Genomic DNA, 17,380 nt, shown 5'->3' on the forward strand with positions numbered 1-17,380 from the left:
GCTAAAGGCTTACATATTAATTTGTACAGCCTGGAGCCCCGTTTACCACACAAACCAAAAATATTAATAAATATTACAATAATTTTTTACGAATATTGTAGTCTGTCGACATATAAAATCACACAATTAAATAGACCTAAAATTGTTTACATCTAATGGGAAGCGATTTTAGATAAGATATTCCTTCACCGCTTATTTGACTTTTAAAACTTTAGCAATGATTTCAGCTCTCAAAAGTACTTATTGTGACAAATTTTTGAAATCGGACTTTCAGTTAAAATATTCCTTTTGGGTTTAATAACTCATATATATATATTTCTAAATGAGATTTATGGGCCCTAAAATGGAGAGTGAATTTGCGAATAATTTCTAATGAATCATGTGCTTCGGTAATCAAACGTTGCCATTCCAACTGGGGCACGTGACTCAAGATAAGCCCGACCAACTGAAGACGGTTTTCATAGAACAGGCCTGATAAACAAAGCACTTGAGTCTCGGTTAATACCAATTGAGCATACATAAGGCTGCCGGGCAGCCTTCCCTTCACACGTCTTGGCAGAAATCTTTGAGTAATCCCCGCATATTACACAGGTGGGTGGTTGCTTTTGGAGATAAGCAGGTTAAACCCCGGGAAAATTATTGAAGTTTGCTCCGAGAAGTTTGAAGTAAAGGATGTGTGTTTCACTTAAGGCTTTATTAAAGTACGGAAACAATCAAAAAAAGGAAAGCGAAATAAAATAATTGAAGAAAGGTCTACAAGTTTTTTTGCTACTGAATTATTAAGGTTACAGTCTTTTGGGAATGGGTCGCTGCAGTCTATCAAATGGCTGCAAAATAAAAATGTACAGAACAACAACTTCAAGATAAAAACTACATAAGGTCTTTTCATAACATTTGTTCTTTACTAATTAAATCTATATTCTCGGATGTATTTATCAACTCTGTGACAAACGTCTCTGAAGGTGTATTATGTATCAATAACTTTTTAATAACTGTCGAATTCGAAAAATAGAATTCGCTTAAAGGTTGATGCTAACAATAATAATAAATTCGAATTTTCAACTCTATGGCTCGTAAAGTTTCTGAGATATCAATGTTCATACGGATATGTATAGTATGTTACACGCGACTTGCACTAAAGAAGTATTTTTTTAATATTCTTATTTTATTTACATGGGGATGACTTTAAAATATTACTTAAAAGATGTCGACGTTGCATACAAAATGGTATAAAAGTCAAACCGAATTCGACAAAACTAAAATAAGAAAAGGTATGTTTCCTTGTCCAAATATACCCCTTCTACATTTTATAAAGCGTTTACTAAATACTGCATATCTCATAGAGCGTTAATTAAAATGCAGTATCTTAAATCAGCTCATTCTCCAACAGTCAGTTCCTTAATGCCTCATTCAGCCAGTGGGGTTATCACCTTTTGTTCGACTGCCAATACGCGATGATGGATTGAGCACTCCGTCCGTCACCCGGTGGTGCCTTAATAAACTGTGCAGCGTGGCAGGCCATATCAGCGGGTGTCACAATGTTGCAACACAGGGGACCCGCTCGAATAGTGTCAATCAGGTAATGGAATTGTTGGGTGTTGGCCGGCGGGGTTCTGACCAACTCGTGCTTACACTCAATCATTGATAATGCGTTGGAAAATAGCCACAAGAAAAGGGACCAGCAACCGGGGAGTGGGCTGGCATAATTGTGCTTCGGTTACTCGCCGATTACCGCCTCTCACCGGCGATAAGCCAGCCAGGTTACCACCATTCTATGAACGGCTGTTGGCCACAATCGCAAAGTGGTTCCGAGCGTGTGATAAAAAGTGTAGGCACAAAGATTAGGGAGCTCTCTCCCATGGTATTTTGTCCCGCGTTTGGCGAGTGTATGGGTGCACATTTTAGATTAGCCCCAGTCTAATTGGCCATACAGCTCAAGGGGTCTAAGGCGATCGCACAGTTCTTTCTGCACCTCTGAGGTGGCAGGTCGCGAAATTTTAGTAACTCCCACTAGGAACTTCGAATTTTCCTGCTCTAGTGTAAGTGTCGGATCCAAAGCGAGAGTATCCTTGAATCATTTGCGAACGCTAGAGCGTTAATTAGCCCTATAGTTTATTTTTGAGCAACTTGTGATAAATAAAACGGCTACTTTGGGACTCATACGCCACGTAGGCAATCTTGCTACTAATGCGCGTGCTCATAGTTCCCGTGCCGCTTCTTGGCACACACACTTATCATCAGCTCCCTTAGGGTTAACATCGCGAGGTTATCAATGTTGTTCGAGATAAGCACTAACTAGCCGTAAATTAATGTTCAGTTCGGAAAGGAACTCTCGAGACCAACTACTCCTCACGTAATTATTCAAAATTGCATTAGCCCTAATGGTAATTTCTTCGGTGATAAGCTATCTTTATTGGTTTCCGATAATCACTCGCTAACATGCATTAAACTTCGATTTTCATTTGCCTGACACTAGTATGGAACTATAAATGGTTTATTTGCGCTATTTGGTGCCATAATTGCCTGTGTGACGTCAGAGCACGTGATGGATCATGTGGGGCGAACAAAACCGAGCCACTCAAACGTCAAGTTGAAATTTGCCACACAGCCGATTGCGGCTTCGATAATATTTTTACGGCCACGAACGGATTTCTTAATGAGCCCCGTAGCACCGCCTGCAATCCGAAGCGCAATCCCCAGTGAACCCGTAATTGCGGACATAAACCAGCGGGAAATACAACTGGGAATGGGCGATGGGCTTGGGCTTTGGCCATCCGATAATCAGACATTTGCGTGAGTTTTGCCCCGAAGATTTATGGCCAACTTAAAGGCAATTGTCTGGTCTGTGCAGATTTATGGCTAAGACTGATGTACGAAACTGGAGCCGATAAGCTCGGACTTGCACTGATTTATCCACAGATGGCCATCAGCAAAGCCCAGTCAGTTGCACCTTATCGGTTCTATAAACCGCTTGTGCAGACTGAAGGGATGTGTTGACCAGTGCTTGTAAATAAAGTTCAATAGTCCAGCTTGATTTGCCCTTACCTATTACAATCCCTGAAAAGTATAATTTAAATCACGTCGATAACTGGTTTGCATACCCAGAGCACATAATTTTATTACTTTTTATTATTTCCCATTAACTTAAATACACTTCTTTAAGCATTTATTTACTTAAACAGTATTACACACAGCCTAGCTCTTTAATATGTAAAACAGTTGCTTGATTTACGCAATCATTCACCAGCTAGTGCCATTAATCTAAAACTATTGGAACCTGTTACGCAACTCCCAAACGACCTTTCAATTTATGAAGCAATTAAGAAATCAACAAGCATTCCATTCAATTCCACAACTCGGAATAGATACCCACTTCCCGCCGCTGTAAATCGAATCTCTCGTATCTGCACAAGTCGAAACTATCAAAAAATAGCTAAGTGAGGCCACAGACTGCGCGTCTTTTTATCAGCCAGTCGAGAGCGAGAGTCAATCACGTTTTATGGCCAGACAGGCGTGGCGAAATCTCGACCAGCCAGTGGTCTAACCATAAATATCCACAATCTGGCCAGCCCAAAACGGTTATCAGAAGACACTGCACAGGTCCTGGGCGGGTAATGAGCGCTCAATGCAATAAAAGACTTTCGGGGCTTATTTATAAACCAAGTGATTGCCGGTAATTGTTAATAATTTCAAATTATTAATGCGCTCAGCGCTCTACGCCCACTCCAGATAGCGCCCGAATGCCAGTAGATAACCAGCGGAACGATCTCGATAGACGAGGCGACCTCTAATCTAATCTTCGTTGGGTGCTGTTCTGTTCCGAATTGTTGAGTTCCACTTAGGTGATTGATTGCGACATTGGCAGGGACTGCATTGAAGTGGACCGACTATAAACATCGTGCGTCAGTTGGATCAACAATGTTGAAGCCCTTCGACCATTAAAGCTCGTCAAAACAACTCATTATCCTAACTGATTAGTAATGTGTGACAGGCAGTGTCAAAAAAACCCAAAATGGTTCTTCGTGGAACTATTGAATTATGCATATTAAACTCCGTCCTCATTCTAGTTTTCCAGTTACTTTTAAGTGCCTTATAGTTGTTACACTTGTTATAACCAAATTTCGTAAGTTACGACCCTCTCTATCACAACTGGAAATTTCGGTGACTATTGATCACATGCCTCACTTAACAATAAAAATGTTTAATGTAGCTGTAAAAGCCTACTTTTATTTGCAAATAAATTAACCATAAGCGCAATAACGAGTTGAATATTTATGTGCCAATAAGTGACAAACAAACACACAATTAGAGAAACACGTTAGGCGAACATTATTCATAACTTAATGGTTTTTCCCCTTTTTTCAGTGATAGACCCTCGATAAAAACATGGGTGATATGTTCCGCAGCGAGCAGATGGCCCTGTGCCAGCTGTTCATCCAGCCGGAGGCGGCCTACGCCTCCATCGCCGAGCTGGGCGAGAGCGGATGTGTCCAGTTCCGCGATCTGAACGACGAGGTCAGTGCTTTCCAGAGGAAGTACGTCACCGAGGTGCGGCGATGTGACGACATGGAGCGGCGCCTGCGGTACGTGGAGTCCGAGATGAAGAAGGACGAGGTGAAGTTGCCGCTTCTCAAGCCGGAGGAGGAGCCGAGTGCCCCCAATCCCCGCGAGGCCGTCGACCTCGAGGCCCAGCTGGAGAAGACCGACAACGAACTTCGCGAAATGTCCGCCAACGGGGCTAGCTTGGATGCCAACTTCCGGCACATGCAGGAACTCAAGTACGTGCTGGAGAACACAGAGGGATTCTTCTCGGACCAGGAAGTCATTAACCTCGACATAAACCGAAAGCTGGACCCCGAGGATCCGGCGAATTTGCAGGGAGCAGCTCAAAGGGGCCAACTGGCCTTCGTGGCTGGTGTGATCAAGCTCGAGAGATTCTTCAGCTTCGAGCGGATGCTGTGGCGCATCTCCAGGGGAAACATCTTCCTGCGAAGAGCCGACATCGATGGGCTGGTGGACGACGAGGAGACCGGTCGACCGGTGCTGAAGACCGTCTTTGTGGCTTTCTTCCAGGGAGAGCAGCTGAAGCAGAGGATCAAGAAGGTCTGCACGGGCTACCATGCCGCCGTTTACCCCTGTCCCAGCTCGCATGCGGAGCGAATGGATATGATAAAGGATGTGAATGTCCGTCTGGAGGACCTCAAGCTGGTCCTCAGCCAGAGTGCCGATCACCGCAGCCGAGTCTTGAACTCGGCTTCCAAGCATTTGCCACGCTGGTCGATTATGGTGCGCAAAATGAAGGCCATCTACCACATCCTGAACTTCTTCAATCCCGATGTGACGGGCAAGTGCCTGATTGGCGAGGGTTGGGTGCCCACCAATGACATAACCACTGTCCAGAATGCCCTAGCTCGGGCCTCCAAAATCTCGGAGAGTTCCATTCCGGCGTTCATGAATGTGATCGAGACGAACGAAATGCCCCCGACTTACACGAGGACCAATAAGTTCACCAGCGGCTTCCAGAACCTGGTGGACTCCTACGGCATGGCTTCTTACAGGGAAGTGAATCCTGCCCTATACGCCTGCATCACATTCCCCTTTCTTTTCGCCGTGATGTTTGGAGATCTGGGTCACGGCCTGATCCTCTTGCTATTCGCCTCCTGGCTGATCATCAAGGAGAAGCAGCTGGCCTCGATCAAGGAGGAGATCTTCAACATATTCTTCGGCGGCCGATACATCATCTTCCTAATGGGCCTCTTCTCCATTTACACTGGATTTATATACAACGATGTGTTCTCAAAGTCCATGAATATTTTTGGTTCCGGTTGGCACATGAACTACACAAAGGAAACGGTCGAGGATGAAAATCTTAAGTACATAACTCTGCGGCCCAACGATACTGTCTACAAGACATATCCTCTTGGCATGGATCCCATTTGGCAGCTGGCCGATAACAAGATCATCTTCCTGAACACTTTCAAGATGAAGCTGTCCATCATTGTGGGCGTTATTCACATGATCTTCGGAGTCTCCATGTCGGTGGTTAACTTTGTCTACTACAAGAAGTATGCCAGTATTTTCCTGGAGTTTCTGCCCCAAGTTCTGTTCCTTCTCCTGCTGTTCGGGTACATGGTCTTCATGATGTTCTTCAAGTGGCTAACCTACAACGACACCGTCGAGGGACCTCTTTCGCCGGCCTGTGCTCCTTCCATCCTGATCCTGTTCATCAACATGATTCTGCAAGGAAGTCAGGACACACCGGAGCCCTGCAAGGAGTTCATGTTTGAGGGTCAGAAGTCCCTGCAGCAGGTCTTCGTCATCATTGCCGTCATCTGCATCCCCTGGATGCTCTTGGGCAAGCCCCTGTACATCATGTTCAAGCGCAAAATGCACGGAGCACCGCCACCAAAGCCGGAGGGTGGCGGAGGCGAGGGTCACGGCGACGACGACGCCATGGGCGAGATCTTCATCCACCAGGCCATCCACACCATTGAGTATGTCCTGAGCACGGTTTCCCACACGGCCTCGTACCTCCGACTGTGGGCCTTGTCCCTGGCTCACGCACGTAAGTTTATTCATCTTGATACTACATTTTAAATTTAAGAACTTTTTTAATGTTGATTTTAGTTCGGTGTGAATCTTCCAATTTAACTTATTTCTTAAAACTATAAAATTTATTCTGATTTCGGTTTAAAAACTATGCTTAAACAAAAAAAGATATTTCTATATGGGCAACGCCCAAGGGTTTCAAAAAAAAATCAAAATGAGCTTATTATTGACGCCTTCGTTTATACACCTTGCAAATATTATCAATTATTAAAGGGTGATAAAATTAAGAAATAAATATCTACAATTGTGAAAGGGTTTTAAATAAAGTTGCCCTTGAAAAATACATTACCTAATATTTGTAATCCCCTATTTCAGAGCTCTCCGAAGTGCTGTGGAGCATGGTGTTCTCCATGGGCTTCAAGTACCATAGCTACGTCGGCGGCGTTCTCATCTATGTGTTCTTTGGAGCCTGGGCGCTGCTCACAGTTGGCATCCTGGTCCTCATCGAGGGGCTCTCAGCCTTCCTGCACACACTGCGCTTGCATTGGTGAGACTGGATTAATGAACCACTTTTTCGGATCCGGCCTAACCTGCGTTTTTTCTAGGGTGGAGTTCATGAGCAAGTTCTACGAGGGCGCTGGTTACGCCTTTGAGCCGTTTGCCTTCAAGACCATTCTGGACGCCAGCGAGGAAGACTAGAGCGGTTGGCAGAGGTAAAAGGACAAAGACAGAGCGCAGGACGCACTTCCCAGAGCATTTTCCGTTACTTCGTTCGGTTTCGTTCGTTTTTCACGGGAAAATAAATTTCGTTTGATATGCATACAGAACCTAGTGTTTCTCTCTTTCAGGCTCATTTCTGGTTTTGTCGGCCACCGACAAATGTTTGGCATACGCCTTCTGACAGTTTTGCTTTGGTCACCCATGTGACATCTGCAGACAACCTCTACTACACACACTTAGTCTGCACATTCCCACACAGACTGCACATACTCGAGACAATCTCAAAGCAAGCTGCTTGATATCCTCAAAAGAAAGTTTTCTCTCATGTGAGTGTGTGCGTTTTTTCTCATTAGAAAAGTTGTCATATGCTGAAATTATGTTGTCAGTTCGACTGTCCATTGGGCATTGGGTTGTGAAATTGCACACTGGACAATTTAAATAATAATAGTATGGCAACTCACATCAAACATTGACAAGTGTTAGATTGTATCTCAATGTGATTCTGTCGATTGACGCAAGCGAGTAGGTCAAACGAAATAAAAGATATAGAAAATAGTAATAAGCTTTTAGGACTACGGCTATTACAAAAACGGTCTCAAATTTTTAAAGGTATTTTTTGAGAAAACTTATACTAAATGCATCAACTTGTTTACACTTTGTTTCATGAAATAATTTACAAACAAAAGAGATTTTTTCGTAAGAAAAAGTTACCCTTTGCTTTGTTAGGGGCTGGTTTTCCGAGTCCCTATCAAAGTCCCTGCTACATTTATGTCTTAAAATGCCAGTTGCCATATTTAAACTCGGTAAAGACTGATCCGAGAAATGTTAGCTGGCACTTGGAAAAAAGACCTTTAATAACGAAAGCCAATAACAGTTATGGGCAATAAAGCCAACCCAACAGTCACTTTTAAAGCCTTGATTCGATTTAAATAAAACGCCAAGCCCTTTGAACTTTTCTATGTGCGATGGAAGCTTGCTTGGTATAAACCTGTTAAATGGCGCGAAATTCTTTTCAATTTCAATTTTGGACGCTAGCCTTTGGTACTTTCGGCTCCGGCGAGCCTTTCTGGTGCTGTTGTTGCTCCTGGGCTGCCCTCTACGCGCTTCCAAATATTTGCATTCGAACTCAATTGGTTGCTTTTTGTGTTTATTGCCTATTGCTTGCTGGCAAAATTGAACGTGTTCTCGTGTGTATCCTTTTCGGGTTTTCGTTGTCGTTGTCGCCGCCATTTCACTCTGGCCAAAAATATTTTCGCGAACGCTGGGGTGTTGACAACAGGCAATGGGCAGTGGTTAGGTGCACCGGAGGGGGACGGGCGATCCAGCCAAAACACACGCAATGCAAATAGGAATTCAAACTGGCTGCCAAACGCTTTGAGCCCGCATGTCAAATGCTATTTTCCCAACGACCAAACAACAGGGCGGCTAAAAGAACAAGAAGCACCTGTACTTTCGGGATGGGACCTTCCAATACCCTAGCACTAGCTTAGGCCTTTAGGTAGATGATTGATCGACTCAAACGAATTTAGTTAAATGATTGGCATTATAAATAGTATGCCCACACATTAAGAAAGAACATATTTTAATTGCGAATCAAGTGCGGATAAAATACAAAGTTAACTGAGATATAGTTAGGGTAGTGAATAAAATGTTTATAGAACTACATTTACAGTTCTAAGCCTCAAATATTTTCATACTATATTAATTTACCTACCTAAACGCCGGGCGGAAATTCCATGAGCATAGAATTTCATTGACACCGACCCATTTTTCGAGCCAGTAGACCGAAAATAGCCAGCGATTTCTGGGGCAACCCAGATAGAGTGTGCCGCAAAAAGCTATCAACCATCTGCCACCCAGGGTCTTTTCGGGAGTTCTGGCCAGGAGGCATCATCGATGGTTTAGCCTTGTTTGTGCAGCTGACATTCTGGTCAAGTTTCGTGCTGCCGTCGCACTCGTTGCGAAAATAGGACATTCGAATTACGCATACGCCGCGTATCGGCAGCGACATCAGCATCGGCATTGGCATCGGAAACAAATGCCAGAAAACAACAACGGCAGTAGCTGCCACCGCCGTCCAGGCGATCGGCATATAAATATGGCTGCAAAATACATTAAACAAATAAATGTTTGTGCATGCATAGGCGGTCGGTCGTAAATTATGTGAGCTGGCCTAATGCATTTGGCCTCGTATTAATCAATGTTTGTGCTGGCTTCTGTGCGGCCTCCACTTTTTGCGCCGAACAACTGCGGCATGTGCTGATGTGCATTTGTTTTAATTTATTTGCCCAGCGCACTTATTTTCATTTTGTTTTTGAAGTTTCCTTTGGCGTTACTAGATTCTTTTTTGGCAGTTGTCGTTTGATTTTTTGCGCCTGCTGCAGCAGCACAAATATAAATCAAACTGCCTTTGTTCGGTGTCGTTGATTTGCAATGGGATTTGTTTATAAATCCGCAAACACATTCGAAATCGAAATAATAGTTCGTATCTCGCCCCAGATGCAACCATAGATATTGCTTTTTAATGGTTCATCTCTGCATATTTTCTTTCAAATTTATTAAGTTTTTTCCTGTGGCATATGCAGCTACTGGTAGCCTAATTGAATACCATAACAAAACTAAACGTAATTTTTATTGTTTCCATGCATTTTTTGCTTCCTGCCCGTGTGGAAAGTGTATCTTTTATTTCGGGATTCATTTGAAGCAATTAAATAAATATGCAATTTGTTGGCCTGATATAAAACGAACGGAATGTTCAGCCAATAACTCAGCTAGTTCTCTGTTTTCATTACGGATTTATTTCCCTCAAGCACTGACGCTTTTATAACCAGCGAAAATCAAAGCACGAGCTCAAATCAGGATCAACTTTTTGGTGTCCCACTTTTATTATCACTTGCCACAAAAGCCAGGGCCAAATCACCGAATCCGAATTACCCGGCGTAGGCCCTGCCAGATTTTACGACACCGTCCAACAAAGTCCGTAAATCAAAAGCAGATAATTTTCCAACAGCTTCACTTTCTTGCAGCCTCACCTATCCCAGAATGCCAGTTTCCAGAAGAACCGAACCGGACGACGAAGGAATGAAATAATTGTTCAGTGAGAGAGCCACAAATTATAGAATTTTTACGCTTCTTTTCCCCTGCTCTGGGCCACTAAATTTACATACTCCATGACGAGCCACCGCCCACTCAGCTGGACGCACGTTCCAAGTTTTCCTTTATTTATGCCTCCGAAAAGGACGAATCGAGGGCCGCGGGGCAGCGGCGGTGGGCCAGGAAAAGTGTGTGAGCACAATTGCGCGTCATAAATTTGAATTATTGTGCTCTTTGCATTTGACAACGACTTAAAAGCACTTGCAGCGATTTGGGCCAGCTCAGTCCAGTTCAGTTCAGCGAGAACTCCGAGGCAGTCAGCCATGAACATGTCCTTGAGACATGTACGAGAACTGGGTTGGCACACAGAGAAACCATTTAAGATAGGTGGAATTTTTTAACGAGTGGAAAAAGGTATATTAATTTTAAATAAACAATTTTAAAGGTCAGAATCCATTTTTTTTACATTCTATTTTAATATAATTCAATTATTCTTAAAATATCTTTAATATCTTTGTTTTTCCATTTTATTTTTATATAATTATTTACTTTTAAAATATCTGAAACAAATAGACTGGCGAAAAAACACTGAAGTGTTCCTGATTGATATCCTAAAGTACCCATTCGTTGTTCAATGCTTCCGTTTCTTTTTTAATTTAAATTGCGCAAGAAGTATCGTTCACTGTAACCATATATATTTCAAAATTCTCAACATTTTCCCGTTTTTTTCAGTGCTCAAATCGCCTCTAAGCCCTCGCCCATCATCTTTTTTTTCGTTCTCTGGTCGGCCGCCCACTGCTGCCACGCCCCAAGGACAGCAACAACAATGCCAGGGACATTTTTAGTGGACATTTATTTTATGCTTGAAACGCATTGAAATCTGCGCTCGAGGCGCCAGCTTTGTTGTTGATGAAGTCGGTCCGCTCTGTGCGGTGGCCCGTCTTTTGTCGGACCATAAAGGACACCCGCCGCCCACGGTTGAAGGCCCAGCTTCCTTTTCGGCTGTCAGTGGGAGCAGCAAAGTGCATTAGCAAATTTAGCACTTGACGCACATTCATCCGAGACCGCACTGAAATATAATTCCTAATTAGCCAGAACTGCAACGCCAGCCAGCTGCACTCCGGTGGTCTTAAAGTGTGAAGGTCTTGTTCCTCGGTCGAGAGCCTCAACCTCCGTCCATCAACTGGGCCCTGACAGCCAGCTGAAAATGGATTAGTTCGTCTCCGACTGCGAACTGTGCTGACAGCCGAGCCAAAGCCACAAATTGCTCAAGATATACATTCTCGAGCAGCGTCGAAGAAAGCCAAGTAATTTTATATTTTCAGAAATATATATGCGGGTGTGTACCGCAGGACTGGCGAATGGGTGGCGTTGAATTGACCATGTTAACAATAAACAATTGACCGCATGACATGACAACTAACGAATGTGCCAGCCAAGAATGTTTGTATCAAAATTTGGCGTGCGCCTAAAGGGTCGTCGGAGAAATACCTCTTCTAGAGGAATACATAAGTGGGTTTGTGAATCGGTCGACTTCAGATATTTCGAGAGGCATATTGATGTTATGTTAGCCTGTCTTTAGTAGATACTACTTGACATAAATTTATTATAATATAATATAATAATTAGAATTTCAGTACTTCAAGAGTTTTTAAATCCAACAAATCGAATAATATTTTATTGTTTTATGGCTTCCCAATCCAGTATGGTTTTCTGGGGCTGTAATTTCCTCTAACCACGGATCAGTCGGGAAAAACCTCTTTTACTGAGTATCAAGAACGCTTGTGGCTAGCAATAAAACTATTAAACGATCCAGCACACTCACACAGGGAAGGCCTTTGTACTCGTGCAATTGTACAGCAATTTTATTTGGATTTTACTTTTTTCGAGTTTTGGGGCTTTTTGCGACTCTGGGCCACGTCTGCACAAATGTTGCATAGCAATTGCTTTGTGTGTTCAATTTTTGGCATAACAACAAACAAGCTCACACACCAAACACTGGCCCACGCAGACACATGGACGGCCACAATGGGCAGTCAAACAAATGAACAAGAGCGCACAAATTTTGCAGCTGTCAGTAGCACGAGCCTGGACACGAGGCACAACAGGAGGCACAAAGAACATTTTTATTTGCCAGAAAAGAAGCAAGAAAACCGAGCCCCAAAATGCGGTTTAAAATAATTTTTTGGCTTTTGCTTATTTTTTAGTTTTCTGAGAAATGCAATGGCCGGCAGCCAAAAGTGGGAGAACCAGCGTGGGCGTGGGCGTGGTCGCAAATTGTTAAATGCTTAGATGTCTGCAAAGAATTTGTCGCCAAGAGGCGTTGGGAATGGCTTTTCCATTTCCAGTTGCTGTCACGTATACGTATTATGGCCGATGGCAGCTCCCGAAAGTGGGCACCGCAAAGGGGATGTTGATAAATGTTTTTAGTTCAAATCAGCGGACCGATGGGGTGGGTCCGCTGATTTGAAAAATGGGCTATTGATAAATGGCATATTGTTTTAGTTACCGACAAGTTTTTCCGAGTTGCGCAAACAAATTATGACGAATGCCAGGATCTATTTCGCACCGGCAGATGCCGATGTTTTAACATTATAATGAGTTAATTCGAAAGGTGGACGATCTACAAATTAGGCAAAGCGTCACAAGACGAGTCGATCTAGCCATGTCCGTCAGTCCGTCCATCTGTCCGTTCGTCTGTCCGTCCGTTTCTACGCAAACTAGTCTCTCAGTTTAAAAGCTATCGGGCTGAAAATTTCCCAAAAGTCTTTTTTCTATTGCAGGTAGTATATAAGACGGAACCAGCCGGATCGGACAACTATATCTTATAGCTCACATAGGAACTATCGTGTTTTTTAACACATACCTTTCTAAGCTTGGATATACATTTTATCAAAATCGGACGACTATATCATATAGCTCCCATAGGAACAATCGGAAAATTAGTGGTAAAATAATATTGAAAAATTATATCTTCGGTGTTTTTTAACTTATAACCTCCTACGCTTGGAAATAACATTTTTTATTTGGTTTTGAATTTCGAATTAAATTTTATCAAAATTGGACGACTATATCATATAGCTGCCATAGGAACGATCGGAAAATTAGTAGGACAACATGAAATAAAAATTATATCTTTCGTGTTTTTAACATATAACCTTATAAGCTTGAAAATAACATTTTTTAATTAGTTCTGAATTTCGAATGAAATTTTATTAAAATCGGACGACTATATCATATAGCTGTCATAGGAACGATCGGATAATTGGTGGGAAATAATGTGAAACAAATTATAGCTTTGGGGCTTTTTGACATTTTATCTTATAATATTGGGCATATAAATTTTTATATTTTTAAGAATTTTGAATTAAATTTAATAAAAATGTTGATAATTTTTTGTAACTGCAAGGGTATACAAACTTCGGCTTGCCGAAGTTAACTTCCTTTCTTGTTAATATCCAAATGTTAAACCAATTTTTTGTGCATACTTGAAATCAAGATAAGTAAGAAGAGCACAGAAGATAAATTCATATCCTTATCATGTACATTACGTTCTGATGAGTTAAATCCAAGAGTTATATTTATTTACTGCCTGTTTTCCTCTAAAGTTTTTCCTGTGTTTCTCTTTTTGCCTGCAATTATGCCGCACTATTCGAGCAGCAATGGCAGATGTAATTACGCTCACAATCAGCTGCTAATAAACCCCAAAGCAGCCATTAAACGCAACGACTGCTTAAAGCGTAGAGCCCTCCTACACAGAGGCGCCTGCAGAGGTATGGCCACGTTATCCTTTGTTGTTATAGCCGGTGACGCTCCTTTGGCCAGGGTCACATTTAATTGTGCGCCATGTTCAGCAGGCCATGGTACATGCGTATTTAATGTAATTAACTCATTATAAATGATAACGTGGTCGCTCGGAGTCGCCTGAGGTATGTCTCAAGCCGCCGAAGAGTCCTCCCCGCAGCCAAGGACGAAGGACGAAGAACGCAAGACATGGACATGGGCATGCAGCGCCTTTTGCCACGCGGCTGTCACAGCTAATTTAGCCGGGCAGCCAGCAGAACAAACGTGTTAGGTTGCCACCGTGCCGGGGGTAAATGCGAAATTATTACCGGAAAAGGACAATGAGCCGCACTGGCTATTATTCAGGTCGCGCCACGCAAGACTAGGATTTCCTAGTGCTCCGGCTTCCTCTGAACCAGGTAATAAAAACACTTTTATGCCCTCGAGTGCCGCTGCTCCTGTGATATTTGGCGCCTCGCATTTGCCGGCGCTGTTGGTTTATTTTATAGTTTGTCTTTCGCCTTATTTTCACGCTCTTGCCACCTAGAGCCCGCCCTTTAATTATGTAGCACGCTCCGCCACAGGAGTGTTGCCTTACGCACTTCGGTGTCTGCGGCTCCCTTTGGCGGCAAACATTTTCCATTTCCCCATGCCCTCGCTGGGCATTTTCCCCACTTCCGGCGGACAGTTGCGTGTCGTCCACGTGTGCCCCTAATTCAGATAAAGCGTAATCGTTGATAAGTTTAATTGGCGGCAAGCACTGGCCTAAATGGTGACAAAGCGTTTTGTATTTGTTTTCACAAGCATTAGCATGAATTCCTCTTTTTGTACATATGAGTACACCTAATGGTCTATTAAAATGCATAAAACTTGTTAACTAGATTTAAAGGTCTTAAGCCACAGATAAAATCAATCTTCTGCTAGTTCTCTCAAAAACTCTGGAAAACTCATTCCAACTTTAAGGCAATTACATTTAAGTTTAATTGGCAGAGTGCTTTGAGTGAATGGTGACAAAGCACTTCCATTTTTCCAGGGGAAATCATCTGCGACTTCTTCTCGTTAAAGACCTCAAAACTCTGGGTGAAGGTCTTTAAAGAAATCTTGGAAATTCAATTTAAATCTTGAAAACAGCACAGAGTCGGGGAGAAGACTAACTGCCAACATTTACCATCAATAGCCGCATTTGCTTATATCAGGTGAAAACTTTCTTATCGGCAGCACAGCGGCAACTTCAATGACAAATTGAGACAGCGATGTGGTGCTGCTGCAGCAACGGGGCGAAAAGGAGCAAAAAGTTGGCTGACGCACACACACACTGGGCCACCCATATAGATTGGCTTGTCGTTGTGACAACTTGCCACTTTGAGCACGTAAATTTCTGCCGTTTCTCGCCTTTTGAATTGATAAGAAAATTCATAAAATTCCCCCAATGACAAAAAGAAAGCGGAAATGGGGGCCAGGGGCAGAAAGCGCAATCCAACTCAAGTGTGTCAGCAGCCGTGAAAGTGGCATTTGAGCGGGCTGCAAACTTTTGCTGCCAACTTGCTAATCTACTGAACAATTGTGGGTGCAGGCCACCTTTAACACCTCCGTGCCCCGAGGACGAACTCTGCGTGAGCTCTGGCGCTCTGGCGCCCTGGCAGCAGCGCCAAACTTTGCTCCTCGCGCACTGCAAATGCATGGAGATTAAAACGAAAATTAAGCTCGATCCGGAATGTCAAACGGGTGCTTTTTTCCTGTGCCCTGCCCGCCTAATTGAATTTGCTGTCACCGGTTTCGACAGGAATTTAATGCAATTTGGCGACTTTTTTAAATTGCAGGCAAAGTTTACAGACGACGGGCTCAAACAAGTCAGCAGTCAACTTAATTGTCATAATTTGTGTTTGCAAACTTGACGAATTTGCTAAAAAAAATATGTGAGTGTAAAAAACGTGAAGGAGCCAAATGAGGATGCTGGGCATATGTGGCCAGCTGGCTGAGCAAAGTTTTCTGCGCAAAACAAACTAACAAAGGCCAAAGCAAATAGAACAGGAGCGGCAGCCAGCAACAAGGATTCTGCTGTGGCAAGCGAAAGCAGAGCACAAAAGAAACCCGGCCAACAGAAAAAGGAGTAGCTTAAGCCAGGACCGCGCCTTTTCTACCCTGTTGTATACCCTATTCTCAAATTACTTAAATAAACATACATTTTCTATGGCACTTAAAATAGCTAGCTACTAACACGAACTGCCAGAAAGGAATTGCAAAAACGTACAGCTCTTAAAACTATTTAAAGTGCAGTATTTCGTTGTTTTGTTCTTCCCATACTTAACTTCCCCTGACTTAAACGCAATGGAAAATCAAAAAAATAAATAAAATAAAATAATCATAGATTTATAAAAAAGAAAAGTTGGTAAAATGAGTATGGGTTTTTGTTAGAAACTTATTTTAAATGGCAGAAATTTTAGATTCACATCTTAAGTTGTAGAAATTAAATACTATCTGTCAACTGATGAGTAACAAAATATTATCACCCCAAAAATACCCCGGCGAACTAAAATTGGACACTTAATGCTGGCAAGAAGGAAAACGACGGCAGAAGACAAATAAAGCCTGAGCAAATAAAATCTAATAAAACCAAGGACACAAAAACTTGAGCCAAGCCGGCGAAAATGAGCTAAATGCTGCGAGGGGATTGGCAGGGGCAGATTGTTAGGGCGAGGCGAGAGAGCAAATGAAATAAAGTGCCAGAAGTATGTTTCATTAGCGGCAGTTGCAAACCAGACAACAAACAAGGCAAAGGACAATGCTCGGCCAAGGACACATGCTCCAGTGAAGCTGCTTGATGAACTTCATACGGCAAGCTCATGCCAATGAGAATTCCTATCTACGCGCCAATTCGAGTAGTCTATATCTTTGCTCTGCCTATGAAAACTGAATTTTTTTGGTCAGAAAGTAAGGTAAATTTGTTTGTAAAATAAAAATTCTTTACTTTTTTTCTAAATGAAGTTCATCCGCTTTAAAGTAATAAAATACACTTATACCATCGTTTTATGTGCTCCTCGAAACATGCCTAATACTCCCCTAGAGGTATAGCCATCAGCGTTTTCTTACATTAAGCTTCGGGGAATTTCTAAAAATAAATAAATTGAATCCTATTCTTGTGTACCATTGTACCTATTTTTAACATTTAGCTTAAATTGTAATTTAATCAAAGTATATTAAAAAGAACAGCAGAAAAGATAGAATAGGGGAATAG

General features: G+C 42.6%; 1 protein-coding gene across 1 annotated transcript; it reads left to right on the top strand.

Annotated features, from left to right (window-relative positions):
* The first annotated feature begins 1,945 nt into the window (after positions 1–1,945).
* LOC108034140 (V-type proton ATPase 116 kDa subunit a 1) lies at positions 1,946–7,376 on the top strand. Its single transcript, XM_017108934.2, has 4 exons — positions 1,946–2,039; positions 4,366–6,565; positions 6,925–7,096; positions 7,155–7,376. Exons 2-4 carry the CDS (start codon positions 4,387–4,389, stop codon positions 7,246–7,248), a joined length of 2,445 nt encoding a protein of 814 aa, XP_016964423.1. The 5' UTR covers positions 1,946–2,039; positions 4,366–4,386; the 3' UTR covers positions 7,249–7,376.
* The last annotated feature ends 10,004 nt before the right edge of the window (positions 7,377–17,380 follow it).

The sequence above is a fragment of the Drosophila biarmipes genome, chromosome 2L (assembly GCF_025231255.1).
Source record: "Drosophila biarmipes strain raj3 chromosome 2L, RU_DBia_V1.1, whole genome shotgun sequence".
NCBI lineage: Eukaryota > Metazoa > Arthropoda > Insecta > Diptera > Drosophilidae > Drosophila > Drosophila biarmipes.

Bases quoted from the DNA above. Each gene is read 5' to 3' on its own strand.
- LOC108034140 (XM_017108934.2), top strand. From the start codon at position 4,387: ATGGGTGATATGTTCCGCAGCGAGCAGATGGCCCTGTGCCAGCTGTTC. The intron at 6,566-6,924 runs GTAAGTTTATTC...CCCCTATTTCAG, and splicing joins CTTGTCCCTGGCTCACGCAC to AGCTCTCCGAAGTGCTGTGG. The intron at 7,097-7,154 runs GTGAGACTGGAT...CGTTTTTTCTAG, and splicing joins CACACACTGCGCTTGCATTG to GGTGGAGTTCATGAGCAAGT.